Source organism: Procambarus clarkii, chromosome 88 (genome assembly GCF_040958095.1).
Source record: "Procambarus clarkii isolate CNS0578487 chromosome 88, FALCON_Pclarkii_2.0, whole genome shotgun sequence".
In the NCBI taxonomy this organism is placed as follows: domain Eukaryota; kingdom Metazoa; phylum Arthropoda; class Malacostraca; order Decapoda; family Cambaridae; genus Procambarus; species Procambarus clarkii.
In genome coordinates, this window is record NC_091237.1 from 21574609 (window position 1) to 21599421 (window position 24813).

Consider the following 24813-nt stretch of genomic DNA (forward strand, 5'->3'; position numbering starts at 1 on the left):
GCCGCCCACAGGAGGCGTTTACAAATCATCACTAAAAATTGAGCTCCTACAGGTGGATGCGTCGCAAGTACGCCGCCGCTCATCACCTGTGGGCGTCTCGCTGGGGACGACGACGTCACTGGTCGCCGCTTTGAGGAGCTTAGAGAATCCTTAAGGAGTGATGCTGCTTGTGGTGGTCCTTACGGGAGTTGTTGTCGTGACCTACAGGGGTCAACACTTTGGCTCTGTGACCTTTTCTGGAGGAGAGGGGTAGTGGTGACCCCAGGAGGGGGGGTGGGGGTAGGGGGAGAGCCAGGAAGGCGGAAGCATCGTGGTGACACCCTGGTAATTATCGTATGTGTTGGCCCCCCCTCTCTCCCTCACCTCTCTCCCTCACCTCTCTCCCTCACAACCCCCCCCCTCTCTCCCTCACAACCTCCCTCACCTCTCTCCCTCACCTCTCTCCCTCACAACCTCCCTCGCCTCTCTCCCTCACAACCCCCCTCTCTCCCTCACCTCTCTCCCTCACAACCTCCCTCACCTCTCTTCCTCGCAACCCCCTCTCTCCCTCACCTCTCTCCCTCACAACCCCCCTCTCTCCCTCACAACCTCCCTCACCTCTCTTCCTCACAACCCCCTCTCTCCCTCACCTCTCTCCCTCACACCCACGCTCTCATTGCTTCACAGCTTGTCTCTCTTTCTTGTATGTGGGGTGGGCCAGCAGGTGGACCAGCAGGTGGACCAGCAGGTGGACCAGCAGGTGGGCCAGCAGGTGGACCAGCAGGTGGACCAGCAGGTGGATCAGCAGGTGGATCAGCAGGTGGGCCAGCAGGTGGACCAGTGGGGCGAGACAGGAGGTGACTGTGCCAGGTAATCTGGTACTTTATCATCTTGTAACTTGGGCTTGAACACTGCAACTTACCAGATTATATAGAATAATCACCCATCTCTCAAACCTGTCTCAGCTGGTCTGTCCCGTCACCCCCTGCCTCCACCCCAGTCACCCCCCTGCCTCCACCCCCAGTCACCCCCTGCCTCCACCCCCAGTCACCCCCTGCCTCCACCCCCAGTCACCCCCTGCCTCCACCCCCAGTCACCCCCTGCCTCCACCCCCAGTCACCCCCTGCCTCCACCCCCCGTCACCCTGCCTCCACCCCCGTCACCCTGCCTCCACCCCTGTCACCCCCTGCCTCCACCCCCGTCACCCCCTGCCTCCACCCCCGTCACCCTGCCTCCACCCCCCGTCACCCCCTGCCTCCACCCCCGTCACCCTGCCTCCGCCCCTGTCACCCTGGGACGGAGGTGACGGGGGAATAGGCAGGGCAAAAGTGTTGAAACTGAGCAAGGTAATGAGCCACACAGAGATCGTCCACACACAACCGCAAGTAGGGTCACGACGGACCCCATCAACTACAGTCGAACGTAGAGCGAGAGGCGGGACCAAAGAGCTGAAACTCAACCCTTGGAAGTACAATGAGGCGAGTACATGGTTGAGAGTACACAGGCCGCCCGCACCAACACTTCTACACATTATATTCCTCGTTCATCATGAGGAATTCTCAACGGTAATCCCACTATGTTAAAGGCTTATATTGTGGGTGATGTTGTACGTTTGGGGATTAAATATGTGGGCGAGACTCTCTCTCTCCTGGTTACTGTTGGGGCTGTGAGGTTGTGTAGTCATCTAGTTGTGCTTGTGGGGGTTGAGCTCTGGCTCTTTGGTCCCGCCTCTCAATCGTCAATCAACTGGTGTACAGATTCCTCAGCCAACTGGGCTCTTATCATATCTACATTTGAAACTGTGTTTGGAGTCAGCCTCCACCACATCACTGCCTAATGCATTCCACCTGTTAATTACTCTGACACTGGAAAAAGTTCTTTCTAACGTCCTGTGGCTCATTTGGGTACTCAGTCTCCACCTGTGTCCCCTTGTTCGCGTACCACCCGTGTTAAAATGTTTATCCTTATCTACCCTGTCAATTCCCCTGAGAATTTTGTAGGTAGTGATCATGTCTTCCCTTACTCTTCTGTCTTCCAGTGCCGTGAGGTGCATCTCACGCAGCCTTTCCTCGTAGCTCATGCCTCATAGTTCTGGGACTAGCCTAGTGGCATACCTCTGAACTTTTTCCAGCGTCGTCTTGTGCTTGACAAGGTACGGGCTCCATGCTGGGGCCGCATACTCCAGGATTGGTCTTACATATGTGGTATACAAGATTCTGAATGATTCCTTGCACAGGTTCCTGAAGGCTGTTCTGATGTTAGCCAGCCTCGCGTATGCCGCAGACGTTATTCTTTTTATGTGGGCTTCAGGAGGCAAGTTTATTGTGATATCGACTCCTAAATCTTTCTCTCTGTCCGTTTCATGAAGTAATTCATCTCCCATTCGGTATCCTGTGTCTGGCCTCCTGTTTCCACTGCCTAGTTTCATTACCTTGCATTTATTCGGGTTGAACATTACTTTGCATTTACTCGGGAATGAATGGTCCAACAAATGACTTTAGTAGTCATTTGTTGGACCATTCATTCAGTCTGTCAAGGTCATCTTGTAGCCTCCTATCATCCTCTGTTTTAATCCTATACATAATTTTTGCATCATCAGCAAACAATGAGAGGAACATTGTGTGTGTGTGTGTGTGTGTGTGTGTGTGTGTGTGTGTGTGTGTGTGTGTGTGTGTGTGTGTGGGGTTGTACATTACAGTGTACGTACATATAAAGTCCCAAAAAACTGAGCTTTATATTCTAAATGAGGCGTCATATATAGAACCTCATATTCTAAATCAAGTTGAAGAGTAATTTGAGATATATCCTGGTCAACATGAGTATAACTAACCAAACACGAGGCTCCTCCTGGGGTATACCCAAGCAACCCAATGTCATATCTCTACCATATGCTGGGAAAAATATATCCTATGATTGCGCAATTGGTGCCTTATTGTAATGTTGTGAGGGTACCAGGGAAACGGTACAGATCAGGGTACCAGGGGAGGCGGTACAGATCAGGGTACCAGGGGAGGCGGTACAGGTCCAGGGTACCAGGGGAGGTGGTACAGGTCAGGGTACCAGGGCAGGCGGTACACGTCAGGGTACCAGGGGAGGTGGTACAGGTCCGGGGTACCAGGGCAGGCGGTGCAGGTCCGGGGCACCAGGGGGAAGGCGGAGGTGCAACAAAGAGGCAGGCCGGACAGGCCGGACAGGCTGGACAATAATAATATCGATGCAGCGACGGGGCCATTGTGCAGTCTTCATGCTGCTTGATGAGCGACACCCGGAGACGACCCTCCTCCTAAATTGCCACGTTTGTCAGTTTTCTTAATGAGGCGTCTGGACAGCCGACATGATCATTGATGCCGTAATGGCAACCAAACCACCAATTTCCCTCCCCGCTGGACCTGCCCGCCTCCACCACTCCCAACTGCCGCCTCTTTCACATGTACACGAAGATATTCCACTGATCTACTCTCCTCAAACTCCTTTTTCGTACGCCAATACGAACCCCCAACCACCGCGCGATGGACTACTCAGCTTCGAACTCGCTAAAAGAAACCCCAACCACCGCGCGATGGACTACTCAGCTTCTAACTCGCTAAAAGAAATGCAATGCGTAGTTCTTGGGTCCGCGAACGCTCACACAAGGCGAGGTAGGAGAGACCCTATTTTTTTTTTTAAGGGGCTGATTGTGTGTCAAGCGGTGAATGTGGGGCTCCGGATAGCAGCTGTTGTCGGCTAATTTGATTATGGTTGATTGTAGATTGATATTATGCTGGAAGATTCAATTAAAACTGATCTCTATTCAGGCCGTCAGCGTCAAGCAGTAATAGAGGAGAAATTTTGCTGTCAAAATGTTGGTAATGATAGGAAGCTGTAGGCGTTCCCTGCCCTCTTGCCCTTCATCTGCTGCCTCTTACTGCTTGCCTTCCCCCTGCCCTCACCTGCTGCCTCTCACTCCCTGCCCTCTTGCCCTCACCTGTTGCCTCTCACTGGCTGCCTTCCCCTTGCTGCCTCTCACTCCCTGTCTTCCCTTGCCCTCACCTGCTGCCTCACTGCTTGCCTTCCCTTGCCCTCACCGGCTGCCTCTCACTGCCTGCCCTCACCTGCTGCCTCTCACTCCCTGCCTTCCCCTTGCGTTGAGGAACATAGCGTAGAAGCAGCAGGAGCAGGAAGAGAAGCAGGAGTAGCATCAGCAGCAGCATGAGAATACTAGCCACACACACACACACACACACACACACACACACACACACACACACACACACACACACACACCAGAGGCCGTAGCCAGGTAATTGGGTAGGCTGTCGTCAGGCCGCCCCAAGATTGCTTTATGGTGTTGCCAGAGGTGTTGTAAAGCTGTACATGAATATTAAATTGTCTAAAATGGCACCGGAGGCAGAGAGCCCGTCCATCACCCCGGCCGACCTGCTGTCCTCGCCCATCCGGCGCCCGTCCGTAAGGGCCATCCTTGCCTGCTCCTTCCCTCCCATCGTACCTCTCCCTCGCCGGCTCACCTTCCTATAATATGACTTTAATTATGGCCATAAACGAGGCATAAAAGTATTATTTAAATGTTGAGCTATGATGGCGGGCTCGACGGTTCCCTCACTCCGGGGAATGGCTTTACAGCAGGAAACATAAAACTCTTATTTATTGATATGACAATGGCATGTGCGCCCTTACTGTCATCACACACCCCCTCCCCCCCCCCCTCCTCAACCTGTTATAGTCACACACACACACACACACACACACAGAGTTTCAGTGTAGATATGATAGAGCCCAATAGGCTCAGGAATCTGTACACCAGTTGATTGACGGTTGAGAGGCGGGACCAGAGAGCCAGAGCTCAACCCCCGCAAGCACAATTGGGTGAGTATAATTAGGTGGGTACACACACACACACACACACACACACACAAACACCAACATGGGTTCAGAGATGGTAAATCGTGCCTCACAGGCTTAATAAAATTCTATGACAAAGCAACAAAAGTTAGGCAAGAAAGAGAAGGGTGGGCAGACTGCATTTTCTTGGACTGTCAGAAAGCCTTTGACACAGTACCTCACAAAAGGCTGTTACGAAAGTTGGAGCAACAGGCAGGAGTAACAGGTAAGGTGCTCCAGTGGATAAGGGAGTATCTAAACAACAGGAAACAGCGAGTAACTGTGAGGGGAGAGACATCAGAGTGGCGAGATGTCACCAGTGGAGTCCCACAGGGCTCTGTATTTGGACCCATCCTGTTTCTGATATATGTAAACGATCTTTCAGAGGGTATAGACTCGTTCCTCTCAATGTTTGCTGATGCTACAAAAATTATGAGAAGAATAAAAACAGATGAAGATAGACAGAGACTACAGAATGACCTGGACAAACTGGAGGAATGGTCTAGAAAATGGCTACTAAGTTCAACTCAAGAAAGTGCAAAGTAATAAAATTAGGTGAAGTGAACAGAAGGCTGAACACAAGGTACCATCAGGGAGGTGAAATCCTGCAAGAGTCAAATAGAGAGAAAGATCTGGGGGTTGATATCTCACCGAATTGTCCCCAGAGGCCCACATCAAAAGGATATCATTAGCGGCATATGCTAGATTGGCCAACATAAGAACTGCCTTTAGAAACTTGTGTAATGATTCGTTCAGGACCTTGTATATCACTTATGTCAGACCAATCCTGGAATATGCAACTCCAGCCTGTAGTTCATACCTAGTTAAATACAAGACAAAGTTATAGAAGATTCAGAGGTATGCCATCAGAAGACTAGTCCCGGAACTGAGAGGTATGAGCTACGAGGAAAGGCTAAAGGAGCTGAACCTCACGTCCCTGGAAAGCAGAAGTGTAAGGAGAGACATGATAACCATCTACAAAATTCTCAGGGGAATTGACAGGGTGGACAAAGACAAACCCTTCAGCACGAGTGGAACACGAACAAGGAGACACAGGAGGAAACTTAGTACCCAGATGAGCCACAGACATATTAGACAAAATTTGTTCAGTGTCAGAGTAGTTAACAAATGGAATGCATTAGGAAGTGATGTGGTGGAGGCTGACTCCATACACAGTTTCAAATGTAGATATGATAGTGTTAAATGTAGATATGATAGAGCCCAGTAGGCTCAGGAATCTGTACTCCAGTTGATTGACGGTTGAGAGGCGGGACTAAAGAGCCGAAGCTCAACCCCCGCAAGCACAACTAGCTGAGTACACACACACACATAACTGGGCTGAGTTTCTTTAACCCGATACCCCTGTTCACCTAGCAATAAATAGAACCAGAGATCCCTCCTCTCTCCCTCCCTCCCCCCCTCTCCTACTGGCCTCTATCATTAGTGTTTCGGACGTCATGTCTGGTGATGTCTCCTTTGTGTCGTGCTGCCTTCACCCTGTTACCTTTGTTACCTCTCTACTTATGACGTGTATTCTTGTGACATCTTCCTTACATCTCTCCTTGTTACATCTTCCTTGTTAGTTAATATGTTGTATCCCACCAACCCGCACACCACAGTCAATTGTTTCTCAAAGACTCCAGAATATCTCGCCAGGAGTCGTCCTCATCACGCCTGAGGGAGACGGGATGCTCGTCCCGCCCCTGGCCACTGCGGGACACCAATTCTGAAATCGGTGATGTGGTTTACGTAGAGTTATAAGGCAGTTTGCCATTGCTTCGTAATTTTTCAATCTCTGAGATGGGAAAGGGAAGGAAAGGGGGAGGAGATGGGAAGAGAGAGAGGGGAGAGACCCCTGGTCCAGCGTGACACTACACACCTTACACCAGGTGTAGCGTGACAGGTGTAGCGTGACACTACACATCTTAACACCAGGTGTAGCGTGACGAGCACGTTGCTACGCTACACTGGGTAAAAACTCCAACCACCTAACCAGACCCTCACAATCCCAAACAACCCACCCAACCCTATTACTCCGATACATAGAAAACGCAGATATTGGTGAGCCATTATGTCTCATAATAGGACGCTTATGTGACGTTGGTTACAATGTCAAAAAATGCGACCTACTAGCTCAGAGGACAGGTTGGCTAGGTGGGGCCCTTTGAAACTGACCAGGGATAGACGTGGGAAGGATAGGAGAGGGAAGGAGGAGCCCTTCAAGCCCAGGACCAACCATCACAGCTCGGTGGGTTGTGTCAGCCCATCTAAGACCCATCATGTGTGCGCAAGAGTGAGGAGAAGCCGTGTGAGGCACACTACTACCTCATACCTGGGCTATAAACTATGAACTACTCGCCTCATTTCCCGCACAAGAGCTGCATATAATTCGTTGCTATGATTGCGCTTCCTGAGTTGCAATCTTGTCTCCTGCAACCTCTAAGTCTTTCCCAACCATAAATACACGGATCAAAGATGTTATAATGGCGCGAGGAACGGCAACAACTCTCTGGGTGATATAATAGTGTCGGTAATCACGGTCTGGAATTATCCCAGTGGCATATTATGGAGGACCTTCTCTCCCCAATGCGCGTCGCCTCTGAAAAGAATTCATAAGGGTGGGCGGAGCATATTTCCCGCCGGCCAATGGGGAGCCTGTAATTTATGATTGACCAATAAACGCGCCTCAGTTATGACGGGGGAAATGGAGTCGCCCGAGTCACTTCATCATACGCGGGCCAGTGGCAGCTAGGCTCCCCCGGGCGCACCATACATGGAGGCTCCCAGCCAACCTTCTACCCTTTACCATCTTTATATCTTGATATATTAATATCTTCCACCTCTATATCTTGATATATTAATATCTTCCACCCCCTTACCACCTCTATATCTTGATATATTAATATCTTGCACCCCTTACCACCTCTATATCTTGTTCTATATTAATATCTTTCACTATATATCCCCTTCATATAGTGCGACTGTGTTAATAAACAATTGATATCATTTTGTTTTAAATAAAACACACTATATCAAAACTACGAGGGCGAGACATAATTAGATTCTTCTGTTTTGATGGAGATTGTTTTAGAGTGATTAACTTGTATTGTTGTGAAGGGTGTGATGTCAAACAAGGATCAGGTGATTAGGAGTTACCGGTTGTTTACTAAGGTACCGGTCAGGGCAGAGCAGGGGGTTCCCCTGGCGAGCTGTTCCTTGTTACACTAGGGGCACCCCCTGGCTTGGTCCCGGTGTACCGGTACACCTCTGTACTAGTTACCGGTACACCTCTGTACCAGTTACTGGTACACCTCTGTACCAGTTACTGGTACACCTCTGTACCAGTTACTGGTACACGTCTGTACCAGTTACTGGTACACCTCTGTACCAGTTACTGGTACACCTCTGTACCAGCTACCGGTACACGTCTGTACCAGTTACCGGTACACGTCTGTACTAGTTACCGGTACACCTCTGTATTAGTTACCGGTACACCTCTGTACTAGTTACCGGTACACCTCTGTACTAGTTACCGGTACACCTCTGTACTAGTTACCGGTACACGTCTGTACTAGTTACTGGTACACCTCTGTACTAGTTACCGGTACACCTCTGTACTAGTTACCGGTACACCTCTGTACTAGTTATTGGTACACCTCTGAACTAGTTACCGGTGTACCTCTGTACTAGTTACCGGTACACCTCTGTACTAGTTACCGGTACACCTCCTGTACTAGTTACCGGTACACCTCCTGTACTAGTTACCGGTACACCTCCTGTACTAGTTACCGGTACACCTCCTGTACTAGTTACCGGTACACCTCCTGTACTAGTTACCGGTACACCTCCTGTACTAGTTACCGGTACACCTCCTGTACTAGTTACCGGTACACCACCTGTACCAGTTACCGGTACACCTCCTGTACCAGTTACCGGTACACCTCCTGTACCAGTTACCGGTACACCTCTGTACCAGTTACCGGTACACCTCTGTACCAGTTACCGGTACACGTCTGCACTAGTTACCGGTACACCTCTGAACTAGCCATTTGTACATGTACTTATGATCTTCACAACACTACTGGCCTCTACACCTGTACATCAGAGTACTAATGACGTGTACACCTGTACATCAGTGTATTAGTATCCAGCCAAATGTAGAGTCAAATACAAATTGTCATTACTGAGAGAACACGGCTACTGACAGCCAGCAGTACTCAGTAAGATTACCACCACAACCCTGGAAACACAAACCGAAACTGTCTCTATTTTCCGCTTGTTACAACTTGTAATAAAGTTGTTATATCTTGGCTTAACGTGTTTATGACGTATTAGAACGTTGTTACAATTTGCTATATTGGTTGTTATAACTGGTTAGGAGGTGTTAAAATTTGTTCGAACGTTGTACCAACGTCGTAGTTTTAGTGTGTTTGGCGGGAACACTGCTACACACGACGCAGCGTTACAATGCACATATAACATTAAACTCTAACAAACAACGATTAAAAAATATAATATGAATAATTGGTAATAATTATATTGGACTCAGTTGGATAATATGAATAATTGGTAATAATTATATTGGACTCAGTTGGATAATATGAATAATTGGTAATAATTATATTGGACTCAGTTGGATAATATGAATAATTGGTAATAATTATATTGGACTCAGTTGGAACCATTGTAGGGGAAAGGGGGGTAGTGGTAGGATTCGAACTAGGTTCCCTGAAAGTGACCAAGAATGAAGTGGTTTAAGGCGAGGGCTTGGGAGTACACAGTGATGGTTCGCGCCCCCAGCATGACTCAAGAGTGCTCATCCAGGAGGCCTGGTCGACGACCGGGCCGCGGGGACGCTAAGCCCCGGAAGCACCTCAAGGTAATCTCCCTCGCACACCACCTTAATGTGTCGACCTCATGCGGCGCTTATAATATTATTATTGATGTTAAGACAAGTTTATTAGTTTATCGCATAATACACTGTACTTCAGCCCTGAACGATGAGCTTAAGGCTAAGGTAAACTGCGTGTATGTGTATCGAGGAGTGAGGTATACCTCTATATTCGCTCATTCTCTTGGTTTGCCACTACGTCAAAAATCCAGCTGTCTAACGTTAACGTACGACCCCCAGCAACCCACTTAACCCATCGAGTCCGCTGTATTGAAAACGTAGATATTTGTGAGCCGTTACCTTTCATATAAGGTTGTATTATACCGTTGGTTGCCAGAACGTACACAACGCGACCTATTACAGATGTGTGACAGGTGTGTAGGAGAAGCAGGTGTTCCCGCGTCACCTCTGCACAGGGAGCAACCCTGGTGTTTACCTTGTCCTCCATCCGGGGATCAATGTCCCCCTCGGTCCGATCTCTGACCTGGCCTCTTGGTTGGTGGTGTGGTCAACCAGGCTGTTCGACGCAGCTGCCTGCAGTCTGATGCGTGAGTCACAGCGCGAGACGGTCAGTGTCTCCCTCCCACGCTATCCCACAGTGTATCTACCTCCCACGCTATCCCACGGTGTATCTACCTCTCACGCTATCCCACAGTGTATCTACCTCTCACGCTACCACCCAGTGTCTACCTCCCACGCTATCCCACAGTGTATCTACCTCCCACGCTATCCCACAGTGTATCTACCTCCCACGCTATCCCACAGTGTATCTACCTCCTACGCTATCCCACAGTGTATCTACCTCCCACGCTATCCCACAGTGTATCTACCTCCCACGCTATCCCACAGTGTATCCCTCCCACGCTATTCCACAGTGTATCTACCTCCCACGCTACCCCACAGTGTATCTACCTCCCACGCTATCCCACAGTGTATCCCTCCCACGCTACCATAATCATTAAGCCATTGAGTCACCCTCCCCCCAAACATACACACCCAGGGTGTTAGTACCGAGAATTTGCTTCACTCAGGCGTCGGAGGAGCCGGGTGGGGAGGGCAGATTATCCAGATTTAAAATACATTGTGTATTCCGGCAGTTAAATTGACACGTGGACTCTACCCCAGTAATTAAGGTTATTAATGGATGTCATACCAGCGACATCCAACAGCATTTTATGAGGGCGAGAAGGGCGGAGGCCACTAGGCAGGGGGGGAAGTTGGATTCTGGCTTCTGGAGTCCCGTGAGCGTAGAGGTCAATATGAGACGGGGCGGAGAGGGCGGGGTTGGGTACTTGGCGCTCCTGTACTTCCCTGGCCGCTGTTGTCCATCAGGGGGGTGTTATGGCCACTTAAGGCAGGTTCCCAGTCTGCGTATGAGTGACACTTCAATCTCTACGGTCGAGGTCTCTGAGTAAACACTGTCCTCTGCCCCTTACTGGAGGCTGACCTTGTTCTGGGTCCTGTGGTGGTGGGCCGCCTTGCCTGGTGGGCCGCCTTGCCTGGTGGGCCGCCTTGCCTGGTGGGCCGCCTTCCCTGGTGGGCCGCCTTGCCTGGTGGGCCGCCTTGCCTGGTGGGCCGCCCTCATTATTGCTGAGATCTATGGCTGTGGACATACGCGCGAACACATACACGTATACACACACACACACACACACACACACACACACACACACACACACACACACACACACACACACACACACACACACACACACACACACACACACACACACACACACGTACAAGTGTATATGTTGACATTCGTGTGTACATAGTGACGTACATGCGGACGTACGCCATGTAGGACACATTAAGAGGGACCTTCCATGAGGTAAAGTTGATACACTTGTATACAATAATAAATATAGATCAAGTGATGTAACTATGTTGGCGTCTCCTGACATCTGTCTCCCCCAGGGTCATCCCCCCCCCTCCACTCGTCCCTCTTCCCTAAGGCCCATCTAATTCATATCTGGGATTTTCTTTTCGTCGTAGTGATGAGGGAGAGGAAGGGAAGGAGGGGGGAAGGGTGGGACAGAGGTGGGGAAGATACGGGGCAAGACGGAGAGAAGGTAAAGTGGGGGGGGGGTAGGGTCACCATCTTAAGGTCACCAGACAAGAATTTTTGCACAGTTGTCAATACGCATCCGGGTGGTCGAGGAGAGGTAGGGGGGGAGATGGAGGGGTAGGGAGGGAGGGAGGGAGAATGCCATAGTGAGGGAGGGGAAAGAGTAGTGTGAGACGGCTCTCACAACTCTCGGCCTCGTGGCGCAGTGGGCTAAGGCCGGGTTTCCCTCGCGTCTGGGGAGTAATTGTCCATACGTGAGGTAGGGGGACACGTCTCTCCTCTCTTGTCACTCCCTGTGTCTTGTTTCACGCCCCACGGAAGTTACACCTGGTGGCAGGTGTGTGTGTGTTGCAGGCCGCAGGTGTGTGTGGTGCCAGCAATACTGGTGCAACCAGAGCGCCAGCAACAGTGACTGCGTCTCCCTGGTGTCACCGTCACCACAGAGAGTGCCTTCACTCCACAAAATTCTATGCTGATAAAACATTGAGTGAAGGACTTCCGCTGTGATGGACAGTTGCTCCCGGCAGTGACATTATGGGAGACAGTGACCACTGCCTCCCCATCAACGAAAACCCAATTGAATGTCAATTAAATCAACATGTATTGCAAAGAAACTTTATAGAGAGTTACTCATCATGTCTAAGTTATGATGACACCACAAGATGAGACGACGTGTCGGTCCGTCCTGGACCATCATAAAGTAGTGTTTTGACCTGATAATGATCCAAGACGGACCGAAACGTCGACGTCTCATCTTGTGATGTGTGGTCTGGTCATCATATCTTCAGCCACGTGATTGTGGCTCATCGTTTGCATATGTCTAAGGTATTTACTCCTGTCTGTACTCAAGCCGCTACGTTGGTGATCCGGGGGGATATGAGGGAGGGAGAGAGGGAGAGAGAGAGAGAGAGGTATGAATGAATGAGGAAGTACACGAGACTGGTCACAGCGTCACCATGTTGGTTCCATCATCATAGCTCAAGTGATGATGGGAGTGAGTAATGGGGGAAAGAAGAATGAGAGTGGGGGTTAAACTTAAGAAGCAGCAGAGAGGAGGAGGGAGTGGCTGCACCCCTCCCATGGCCCTCCCTGGACTGGAGGGAGGAGAAAAAGACGGTGATCTCCCCCCTTACTTCCCTCCCTCCCTCCCTTGAATGGAGGGAAGGAGGGAGGGAGGGAGCCCCCTCCAGCCTCCCTGGTCACCTGGCGGGCGGGGCAGACAGTACCTGTGTAATCCTCACCACCAATACTATCACACAATGCCACACCACCCTCCAGGATTATGGGCCATATTGGACCACCGCTACACGGGGACCTGCGGGGACCACCGCTACACGGGGACCTGGGGGGACCACCGCTACACGGGGACCTGGGGGGACCACCGCTACACGGGGACCTGGGGGGACCACCGCTACACGGGGACCTGGGGGGGACCACCGCTACACGGGGACCTGGGGGACCACCGCTACACGGGGATCTGGGGGGGACCACCGCTACACGGGGACCTGGGGGGACCACCGCTACACGGGGACCTGGGGGGACCACCGCTACACGGGGACCTGGGGGGACCACCGCTACACGGGGACCTGGGGGGACCACCGCTACAGTACACACACATAAGAGGTTGTCGCCATATTGTTTCATCTAGCATCAGGCTGTGAGACGCCCCCAGAGGTGGTCCGGAAGGAGGCGAGGCTTATATAATAATGCTGTGTAACTGAAGGATTGGGCTGTTGTCTCCCCATGGGGCGAGACGTCCCCGGCACCCCAGGCTCCCCCGGCAGCCCTCGGCAGCCCCCGGCAGGATGATTGACAGCTTCTCGCTATCCCAGAGATTATGCATGTCGATTTACCGGTCCTGAGCGCCAGCTAGAGATGGGGTGGGGGGACTTTTTCTGAGGCGAAGAGCTTTTTTGTGAAGGGGTCGAGTAAAGGCGAGAGGTACAAGTGGAGGGAAGTTATTGAAATTTTAAATATAATTAGTTGTGATGGGTAGGGTTCCCGCCCTTCTCACGCGGTGTGTGTGTGTGTGTGTGTGTGTGTGTGTGTGTGTGTGTGTGTGTGTGTGTGTGTGTGTGTGTGTGTGTGTGTGTGTGTGTGTGTGTGTGTGCTGGGAAGCTGAGCTTGCCTCCTCCGGCGCGGTGGTTGTGGGGGCGTGTGTGTAGGATGTTCAGAGGTATCTTACAACATGTTGTGTCGATGGATACTGTGGTGCCGGCATATATATAATTCTGCTTCTTCCTCTTCGCGAAGCCGAACAAAATATCTTTCCCCAAGAAAGATATTTTGTTCATCACTTTGATGTGTGTCTACGGCCTCCTGTGAGTGGAGAGGTGGCAATGGCCAGGAGCCTCGACCCCCCACAGGTACAGTCAACGTGTCTGGCCAGAACCCGCACTGTGGTCCACTCCGGCGGCTCTCCTCTCCACCGCGCTCTTGTGTCACCCAGATGATTGTCTAAGTTCCAACCTCTACTTCTTCAAAAGATTGTAGAGATCGGAACGCCACTCCCCCTCTTCCTCTCCCCTTCTTGCCGAAAACCCCATCACCTATTCCTCCACCACCTTCCCTCACGTCTCATCAACACTCATCCCTCATCCCCCTTCAACACCCCTGGCGGCTGCATAGTGACCCCGGCAAGTGTGGAGAGGAGGTAAGCTCCTCTACAGAACTCTCCAGTTAGAGGCGCCCCGCAGAAAGTTCTCAGCTGGAACATGATGTCCGTGTTATCTCCGAGCCGTCAGGGAACGCCCCCTCCCATAATTACTAGCCAAAAGTACACACCTTTTCCGTATGAAAACCCCATTGAGCCATGGAAGGGTCCTCCCCAGACTAGTGAAGCTGTTGGCCAGGTCTCTGGTGGTAGCACAAAGAAGGCAGAGCTATGCCGGCCCCGCGGAAAGGAAGAGGCGAGGAGGTATTGACATTCAAGCCGAGCCAGCCCAGTCTAGTCATATTTTCCATATGAGCGGGTCAGGATGGGGAGCCGCTTTGAGGTGCGGCCGGCGCGCTCCCCGGGTTAACACCACGGCCAGGTCCCGGGTGTGATCCCTGTGTCTCTCTCTTTACTATTTGTATTTACTATTGATCTGCAGAATCGAGCTATAAGCTCTTGGACCCCGCCTTCCTAGCCAATTTTTTCCTCTATTATGTCTACATATATTTCTGACATACATACATACTCACACACACACACACATGTAACAATCCTGGAGTATGCGGCTCCAGCATGGAGTTCATATCTAGTCAAGCATAAGACTAAACTGGAAAAGGTTCAAAGGTTTGCCACCAGACTAGTACCCGAACTGAGGGGTATGAGCTACGAGGAGAGGCTACGGGAATTAAACCTTACGTCACTTGGAGACAGAAGAGTTAGGGGGGGGGAGCATGATCACCATATAACAAATTCTCAAAAGAATTGATAGGTTAGATAAAGACAGACTATTTAACAAAAGGGGTACACGCACCAGGGGACACAGATGGAAATTGAGTGCCCAAATGAGCCACAGAGACATTAGAAAAACTTTTTTTCAGTGTCAGAGTAGTAGACAAATGGAATGCATTAGGAAGTGATCTGGTGGAGGCTGACTCCATACAGTTTCAAGTGTAGATATGATAGAGCCCAATAGGCTCAGGAACCTGTACACCTGTTGATTGACAGTTGAGAGGCGGGACCAAAGAGCCAGAGCTCAACCCCCGCAAGCACAATTAGGTGAGTACACAGGAAGCCGCCCGTAGCAGCTGTCTAACTCCCAGGTACCTATTTACTGCTAGGTGAACAGTTGCATCAGGGTGAAAGAAACTCTGCCCATTGTTTCTCGCCGGCGTCTGGGATCGAACCCAGGACCACAGGATCACAAGTCCAGCGTGCTGTCCGCTCGGCCGACCGGCTCCGATGAGGTGTTAGAACTCATCTTAGATAGTAGTAATTAGCTTCTAGTGGCCAGCACAGTTTGTCTTCTATAGCCGTAAGACCGCACTAGTCGCTCATCTAGTTCACTCTTACTCCATGCCAACCTCAACAGTATTGTAAGTCAACCAGAGAGCGACTTGTGAGGGAACAAGTGGCATCAGATGACGTCACCCAGAGCCGTTCTCACTTACCTGGTACCTGGTTGATACCTGACTGATGGGGTTCTGGGAGTTCTTCTACTCCCCAAGCCCGGCCCGAGGCCAGGCTTGACTTGAGAGTTTGGTCCACCAGGCTGTTGCTTGGAGCGGCCCCGCAGGCCCACATATACCTGGTTGATGGGGTTCTGGGAGTTCTTCTACTCCCCAAGCCCGGCCCGAGGCCAGGCTTGACTTGAGAGTTTGGTCCACCAGGCTGTTGCTTGGAGCGGCCCGCAGCAGGCCCACATACCCACCACACCACTTAATGATTATATGTTGACGTCTTCGTTGTGGAGGCGCCCCCGTCCCGTGTCAGAAGGACTCAACTTGCATGATTCCAGGTTGTCCAGAGATGTTCCAGGAGGTGGAGCTCCGCGGGTCCCAGCATGACCAATGGTGCCACTCCTCCGTCAGCTGCGAAAATAAGAGTGTTGTTGTTTAAAGTGCAAACAAATAAACACTTAGATCTCCGCGCAAGCATCCCACTGGTCTCTGCGTCAAGAACCGTTAGCTGCCGTCTCCTCGTCACTTTCGACACTCTTGCAGGAGCGGGAAAAGGGCAATGATCATCGAAGACAATCGACTTGAAAATGGTCCAGGACGGACCGAAACGTCGTCGTCCCTTCACCTTCTAGTGTGTGGTCTGGTCAACATGATCATCAAAGAGTCTGTAAACCAGCTTGTTTCATGTATGATGAAGAGAGAGCACTATGTTGGCGCTACACTTGGACAATATTTGAGGGGACTGGTTACAAATCTGCTCATGTGACCAAGAGATATGGCAGGAAGTGCAAAATAGCCCCTTTAAGAAAAAAACTCTCTGGGAAGCACACTGAGAGAGAACGCTATCAACATTACGGGTCCAAGGCTTCTCAACACTCCCCAGCTACACACAACAGCCATAAATAGCAGACCCCTCAGTGTACAAGGGAGAACTCGATAAACACCTCCAAAGGATACCTGATCAACCATTCATACATCAGACTGTGGGCAGCCGAATCCAACAGTCTGATTGACCAAACCAAAACCAGGAGGCCTGATCAGAGACAGGGCCGCGGGGATATTCATCCTCGGAATGCAAGATAGACCATTCGTGCATTTTATGCCTTCTTGCAGCTTCCTGCAGTCGTGCACCACCGCAAGGGTTGCAGAGGGTAAGGTGTCTGGAACTAATAGGAAGGGAAGTGACAGTGAGGGAGGAGACATAGTTGCCGGCCAGCAGTTCTTCAGGGGTCAGTGCTGTGACCCATACTATTCTTCCTGTGTGTGAACCCTTTCCCAGTGGTAGTAGTATTGCTTGCGGGGTTGAGCTTTGGCTCTTTGGCCCCCACCTCTCGACTGTTACTCAACTGGATTGTGTGTGTGTGACAGGCATCCAGTGTTACCTGGAGCACGGCAACTGTTTCACTCGCGGATATTAAGTTCTTAGACTCGTGTTGTGTGCATGATCAATCATCCTCCAAGACTGGGGATAATTTGTGTGTGTAGCTGTGGTAACCTGTAACCCTTAGAGGCAGAGCCACCTCTTTACACATGAAGAGAGCCACCTCTTTACACATGAAGAGAGCGCCACCTGTTTACACACGGAGAGCCACCTATTTACACATGGAGAGAGCCACCTGTTTATACATGAAGAGAGCTACCGGAGTACACAGTGCTCATGTGGTGTTAGAATATACATTAGAGCTAAGTTTACATTTCTCTTTTTACTGAAGGATGTGTATGGCTCTGTGACAGGGAGCAGAGAGTAAGATATCATTAGCTGGTGTACCAAATGGACTCTTGACTATTGTAAACAATAGCCAGCGTCCATTTGAATGAGTTGACATCACCTCAGCCAGCTTGCATACTGGCTGCGCGTTGGCAACAGCTGCTGGCATAATGACAACACCAGACAACACTCGTCTCTAAACACTGACGAAGATACCGAGTCACCTCTCATGATCCCAAGTCTGGAGGTTGAACTCGCATTCACATATAGTTGAAAGGTTCCGTTCTATCCTTTCCGTTGGCGATTCCTGTACACCCGGGAACTAGATCATGCTAGCCGCTGTTAGTGCGCGGCGAGGGAGGCGCTGTGGGAACTGACAAAGTTCTCACCAGTCAGCCGACGATGGTAGTGTTTTCAGTATCGTTAGACGGGTAGACCTGCAGTATCTTGCGTCAGGTAGTCGCGCACACCCATACCCACCCCCTTACTCGTGGTGGTTCCTCATACCCACCTCTTCCACAGCTTACTCATGGCGGTTCCTCAAATCCACCCCTTCCATGCGACCATTCGTCATCCCCCCGCCCCCACACACACGGGTAAGTTCCTTATATTATCGACTTCCTTCGCAGTTTATTAAATATTATCTCTATCTTGTTATCCAGTTCTCTTGTTTCCCTAATTTATCACTAATTTTGGGAGAAGCCCACCCACGGGTGACTGATCACAGCGCTGGATATCGTCACTGAGCTGTCCATGTGGACGGACACCTTTCCTTCGCTCCGGCCTCGAGTACCTGGTCCGTTGTCCTCGAATCTCAGCCCCTCGTCCTCGAGTACCAGGTCCGTTGTCCTCGAACCTCAGCCCCTCGTCCTCGTGTACCAGGTCTTTGTCCTCGAATCTCAGCCCCTCGTTTACCAGGTCCTCGCAACGGCCCCAACACCAGTTAGGGCTGTTGTGTTGAGTGTGTGGGGGGGGGGGGGGGGAGCCTAAGCCCAAGACACTTGTATGAGACATAGTCAAGATGTTGTGTGCTTCGCTTTTGTGGTCGACAATCTGTCTGGTGAGTATCTAAGATTTTTATTGTTTATATTGGAGGTTATAGGACGAAGGCAACTTGTACAGAGTAGTGGTCATCTTGGTGCTCTGTGAGAGTAGTGGTGACCTGTCATCTTGGTGCCCTGGGAGAGTAGTGGTGATCTGTCATCTTGGTGCCCTGGGAGAGCGTCACAGGTCTTCATTTTCTCCTGTGTCTGATTCTTTTCTTTTAGATACGTCTTCTAACAAAGCCAATCTCTTTGGTATTTGTATTTTCTTCTAAATCTACCATGGATAGTTGTAAAGTAACAACGAAGGCTGTTCACACACTGAACACCACGAGAGCGTATAGCCTGAATGTTGTGGCTCTTCGCACGCTGAAGTGAGGTGTCTCACCTCACACACTTATAGTGTCACGTCATTTGTCTCTTATTAACATCCAGTCTCCATCCTCTTAGACATGACAGTGACAACCTTGCGTCTTGCAAGATTGGTGTTTGAAGCCTCATGATCTTCACAGGCCTATAAAGCTAATGAATCTTACGTTGACCAGACCACACACTAGAAGTTGAAGGGACGACGACGTTTCGGTCCGTCCTGGACCATTCTCAAGTCGATTGTGAAGAGGAGGTAAGAGACAGGCAATAAATAATGAATCTTACATTACTGAAACGTCAGTATTCTGAGAATGCTAAACAAATCTCATCTCTCGTGGAGGAGTTCTTCTAGAAAGTCTCCTCAGGTTGAAAACCTATTTTGCCTCTTAGTTACTTCGCCTTCACAGTCTCACTGTAATCTTGGCACATCCTGGCTATCTTCCCCTTTAACAAAATTTTGGTTTAAATTAAATGGGGGGGACTGTTATTGTATGACGCGTTCACCTGTGGTCAGATTCACAAAGCCGTTAACGCAAGTACTTACGAACGTGTACATCTTTCCTTAATCTCTCACGGCTTTGGTTACATTTATTACACAGTTTACAAGCATGAAAACTTACCAATCAACTGTTGTTATTGTTATAAACAGCCTCCTGGTGCTTCGGCGCTCATTAACTGTTTAATAATTGTAAACAAAGCCGCCAAAGATTGAGAAAAGATGTACAGGTTCGTAAGTGCTTGCGTAACTGTTTCGTGAATCTTGCCCCCCTGACCTCACGGCCAAGCTTGTGTCATTGGCCGGCCGCCTGCAGGCTCCAACACTCGCTTCCATCTCAACTTCGTCAGCCGCTGCTCTAGTGATCTTGTGAAATGTGTACTGTACTCCATCTCTCCATGCACGGTTACAGTGCTCTCACTACAGCTCCTCACAGTTACTGTGTGTTCACTGGTAATGCAAGCACCGAACACGGTCATCGTGTACTAATTCCCGTCTCTAGTAGTCTCGCGGAACTTGACTACCATCTGAAGTAATCCCCCGGACACCTTTCATCTTCGGCCAATCAATAACCGCGTGTGGACCCTGTGTTTTTCCAGCCAAGACTAATATTCTATCTTCCCAGGTTACGCTGTTGAGTTGAGAGACTTTACCGTTACCTTGAGGTTACCTTGAGGTGCTTCCGGGGCTTAGTGTCCCCGCGGCCCGGTCGTCGACCAGGCCTCCTGGTTGCTGGACTGATCAATCCTGCCATGTCTTCTGGTCTCATGTGATGTTATTTCTGTGTACCGTGGCCCTAGGTATTGTAGGAAATGTTTTAGCAGGTATTTTGTAGTTCAGTAATTGTGTGAGATTGTACAGATTGTACTGTGTGGCATGGATATTCATGCGGCATAGAATAAGTATTCAATGCGATTGTTCAATAAGTTTGAGGGGATTGGATCAATAAGCTCTGTGGTGGGGATTGAGTTGATTGAGTGCTCAGTTACTCCTCAGTCACCGTGGCAGCGAGATCATTGCGTCTAACCTGCGCATCAGGAAGAATCAAATCGGAGGGGACAAGGCCCACTTGCCCAACAGGACCACCGGGGCCATCACTAGAAGAAGGATTACTTTGAACTGGTATTATTAACACGTAATTGACCATCCTACCCCCCTCCCCCTTTGCCTCACCCCATGAAGCTAGCGTCTGTGATGGATTGTTGGGGGTGGGGTGGGGGTCAATTGAGGATTGTGTAGCATAGTTCAGTGGGTATCGTTCATTATATTATCCAATTGGGTATTGTGGGACTATTCGCGTAGAGAATGGTCGTTAATTTTGTGGGGGAACATACAGTGGGCATGTGGTGGAGGGTCCTGTGTGTATTGTGGTGGACGGTCCTGTGTATTGTGGTGGACGGTCCTGTGTATTGTGGTGGACGGTCCTGTGTGTATTGTGGTGGACGGTCCTGTGTGTATTGTGGTGGACGGTCCTGTGTGTATTGTGGTGGACGGTCCTGTGTGTATTGTGGAGGACGGTCCTGTGTGTATTGTGGTGGACGGTCCTGTGTGTATTGTGGTGGACGGTCCTGTGTATTGTGGTGGAGGGTCCTGTGTGTATTGTGGTGGAGGGTCCTGTGTGTATTGTGGTGGACGGTCCTGTGTGTATTGTGGTGGACGGTCCTGTGTATTGTGGTGGAGGGTCCTGTATGTATTGTGGTGGAGGGTCCTGTGTGTATTGTGGTGGACGGTCCTGTGTGTATTGTGGTGGACGGTCCTGTGTATTGTGGTGGACGGTCCTGTGTGTATTGTAGTGGACGGTCCTGTGTGTATTGTGGTGGACGGTCCTGTGTGTATTGTGGTGGAGGGTCCTGTGTATTGTGGTGGACGGTCCTGTGTGTATTGTAGTGGACGGTCCTGTGTGTATTGTGGTGGACGGTCCTGTGTGTATTGTAGTGGACGGTCCTGTGTGTATTGTGGTGGACGGTCCTGTGTGTATTGTGGTGGACGGTCCTGTGTGTATTGTGGTGGACGGTCCTGTGTGTATTGTGGTGGACGGTCCTGTGTGTATTGTGGTGGAGGGTCCTGTGTGTATTGTGGTGGAGGGTCCTGTGTGTATTGTGGTGGAGGGTCCTGTGTGTATTGTGGTGGACGGTCCTGTGTGTATTGTGGTGGACGGTCCTGTGTATTGTGGTGGAGGGTCCTGTGTGTATTGTGGTGGAGGATCCTGTGTGTATTGTGGTGGACGGTCCTGTGTATATTGTGGTGGACGGTCCTGTGTATATTGTGGTGGACGGTCCTGTGTGTATTGTAGTGGACGGTCCTGTGTATATTGTGGTGGACGGTCCTGTGTATATTGTGGTGGACGGTCCTGTGTGTATTGTGGTGGACGGTCCTGTGTGTATTGTGGTGGACGGTCCTGTGTATTGTGGTGGAGGGTCCTGTGTGTATTGTGGTGGAGGATCCTGTGTGTATTGTGGTGGACGGTCCTGTGTGTATTGTGGTGGACGGTCCTGTGTGTATTGTGGTGGACGGTCCTGTGTATATTGTGGTGGACGGTCCTGTGTGTATTGTGGTGGACGGTCCGGTCAGTAGAGTGGGGAACGGTCCGGTCAGTAGAGTGGGTGACGGTCCGGTCAGTAGAGTGGGTGACGGTCCGGTCAGTAGAGTGGGTGACGGTCCGGTCAGTAGAGTGGGTGACGGTCCGGTCAGTAGAGTGGGTGACGGTCCGGTCAGTAGAGTGGGTGACGGTCCGGTCAGTAGAGTGGGTGACGGTCCGGTCAGTAGAGTGGGTAACGGTCCGGTCAGTAGAGTGGGGGGGCGGTCCGGTCAGTAGAGTGGGGGGGGCGGTCCGGTCAGTAGAGTGGGGGGGGGGCGGTCCGGTCAGTAGAGTGGGGGGGGCGGTCCGGTCAGTAGAGTGGGGGGGGGCGGTCCGGTCAGTAGAGTGGGGGGGGGGGCGGTCCGGTCAGTAGAGTGGGGGGGGCGGTCCGGTCAGTAGAGTGGGGGGGGGCGGTCCGGTCAGTAGAGTGGGGGGGCGGTCCGGTCAGTAGAGTGGGGAGGGGCGGTCCGGTCAGTAGAGTGGGGGGGGGCGGCGGTCCGGTCAGTAGAGTGGGGGGGGGGCGGTCCGGTCAGTAGAGTGGGGGGGGCGGTCCGGTCAGTAGAGTGGGGGGGGGCGGTCCAGTCAGTAGAGTGGGGGGGGGGCGGTCCGGTCAGTAGAGTGGGGGGCCGGTCCGGTCAGTAGAGTGGGGGGCCGGTCCGGTCAGTAGAGTGGGGGGCCGGTCCGGTCAGTAGAGTAGACAACGGTCCAGTCAGTAGAGTGGGTGACGGTCCGGTCAGTAGAGTGGGTGACGGTCCGGTCAGTAGAGTGGGTGACGGTCCGGTCAGTAGAGTGGGGGACGATCCAGTCAGTAGAGTGGGGGGCGGTCCGGTCAGCAGAGTGGGGGACGATCCAGTCAGCAGAGTGGGGGACGATCCAGTCAGCAGAGTGGGGGACGATCCAGTCAGCAGAGTGGGGGGCGGTCCGGTCAGCAGAGTGGGGGACGATCCAGTCAGCAGAGTGGGGGGCGGTCCGGTCAGTAGAGTGGTAATGAGTTATGGATGAGCTGCATAGATGCAGTGGCTGCGTTTTTAAGATCAGTGGCAGCGCTACTGAGTTCAATTGCAGCGTTGTTGAGATCAGTGGCAGCGCTACTGAGTTCATTGGCAGCGTTGTTGAGATCAGTGGCAGCGCTACTGAGTTCAATGGCAGCGTTGTTGAGATCAGTGGCAGCGCTACTGAGTTCAATGGCAGCGTTGTTGAGATCAGTGGCAGCGCTGATGAGATCAGTGGCTGCGTTGTTGAGATGAGTGGCTGGGCCGAGCTGAGGACCTCCAGAACATCACATCATAAGTAGTTCTTCGCGGAAATAATGTTTGTTGACAGGTGGCGCGGGCGGGGACTCCCAGACGCCGCGGCGCTGACGTCACCCACAGCTGCACGCCGCAGCTACGCTAAACAGATGCACGACACAGGTGCGGCGTGCTCAGCAGAGGTTGATATTGTAGTGTCCGCTGGTGTGATACCTTTAGCGCCATTTGACTCACTAGTGACAGGGAGCTGTCGCCGCGAGGCTCCGGAGTCGCGCATGTCCAGAACTGATCAGCGGAGGCTCCGCCCAGGTCTCCTCCCCTACCGGGGTTGCCCCGCCCCCTCCCTCTGCTCCGACCGGAGAAGGCGGAGTTTCCCTTCTTGTTTCCCGGATTTTTGGAGTCTCGGATAAGCTTAAGATTATACAGCTTATGCCAGTCTACAAAAATGATGTGATATACTATATGGGCAAGTTGCACATCATATTAGGTATATAGTATAATGGCAAGGGTGGGTGTGGACAGTATATGGTAGTCTCCGCCCCTTTCAGTAGCCCCTCCCCCACTGGAGGAGAGGCTCCGCCCCCAGGCAACGTGAGTGCGGCGCGACGGGTGGGTGTACCGGGCCAGGCCGGGGGCGCTCAGAGCAGTGGGAACCCTGGCTGCGTGCGGTGGTCCTGCTCTCACACGCCGCTCGCACACCGCTACTCTACCGCCGCGGACACTCTACTCACTCTCGCGCCCACATCTGCCGGACATGTGCTCTAGTGTCTACCTGTGTGACGGGAATGGTGACGAGGGGTAGTGCAAATACCTTGTGACGTTTGTGTGTGTCAGACTGTATAGTGAGGTGTTTGCAGCCGGAGCGCCGCTGCGCGTGTACTTTTAATACACCCTCGCGGAGAGACCAATAAACAGTGGTGTAAATATATAGTGGTGAGGGCCAGTGTACTGTGAGGTGTCCGACGCGGACACACCCGGGGGAGTGTGTAGTGCCACTACAGGAAGAATGTTGACGCTAGACATGACGCCCGCTTCAGCGCCGGTAAGTGCTTGAGAGTCGCGTCTTGAAGACGATGCCAAGCTCTGAAGGCGAGGTGACAACGGCCCAGGTAGCGGAAGTGGACCAGGTGGAGACGGCCACCAAACTCGAGGCGGAGACGATGGCACAGGTGGTGCCGGAAGTAGTCATCGGCAGGTCCCCCGCCAGGATCAACCCCAAGAGGAAGCCTGACAAGTCAAAAATATTCAGAATAAGAACAAGTAAGTGAGTTATCATTGAGCGAGTCAGCTCCCTCGTCCTCTGCAGCACTTGTGCAGCTGCTGGTTTACAGTGAATTTATTATCCAGACATGTAGCACAGTACTCAAGAGAGAGTACTATGTACTGAAGGAGTACAGTATTAATATTCTGCAGTCTTAAGGGGATATGCGTGTGGATATA

General features: G+C 51.4%; 1 protein-coding gene across 6 annotated transcripts in view; it reads left to right on the top strand.

Annotated features, from left to right (window-relative positions):
* LOC123745762 (homeotic protein spalt-major) overlaps nt 1-24813 on the top strand; it is a 254949-nt gene that overhangs the window by 178701 nt on the left and 51435 nt on the right. For 2 of the 6 annotated variants that reach the window (XM_045726638.2, XM_045726639.2), the window contains exon 1: nt 24020-24633. The exons of the other annotated variants lie outside the window; for them this stretch is intronic. In XM_045726638.2, the coding sequence (XP_045582594.1) occupies nt 24447-24633 (187 nt within the window). In that variant the 5' untranslated portion in view covers nt 24020-24446. Of the gene's footprint in view, nt 1-24019; nt 24634-24813 lie in introns of those variants that run through there. 6 annotated transcript variants of the gene reach the window in all.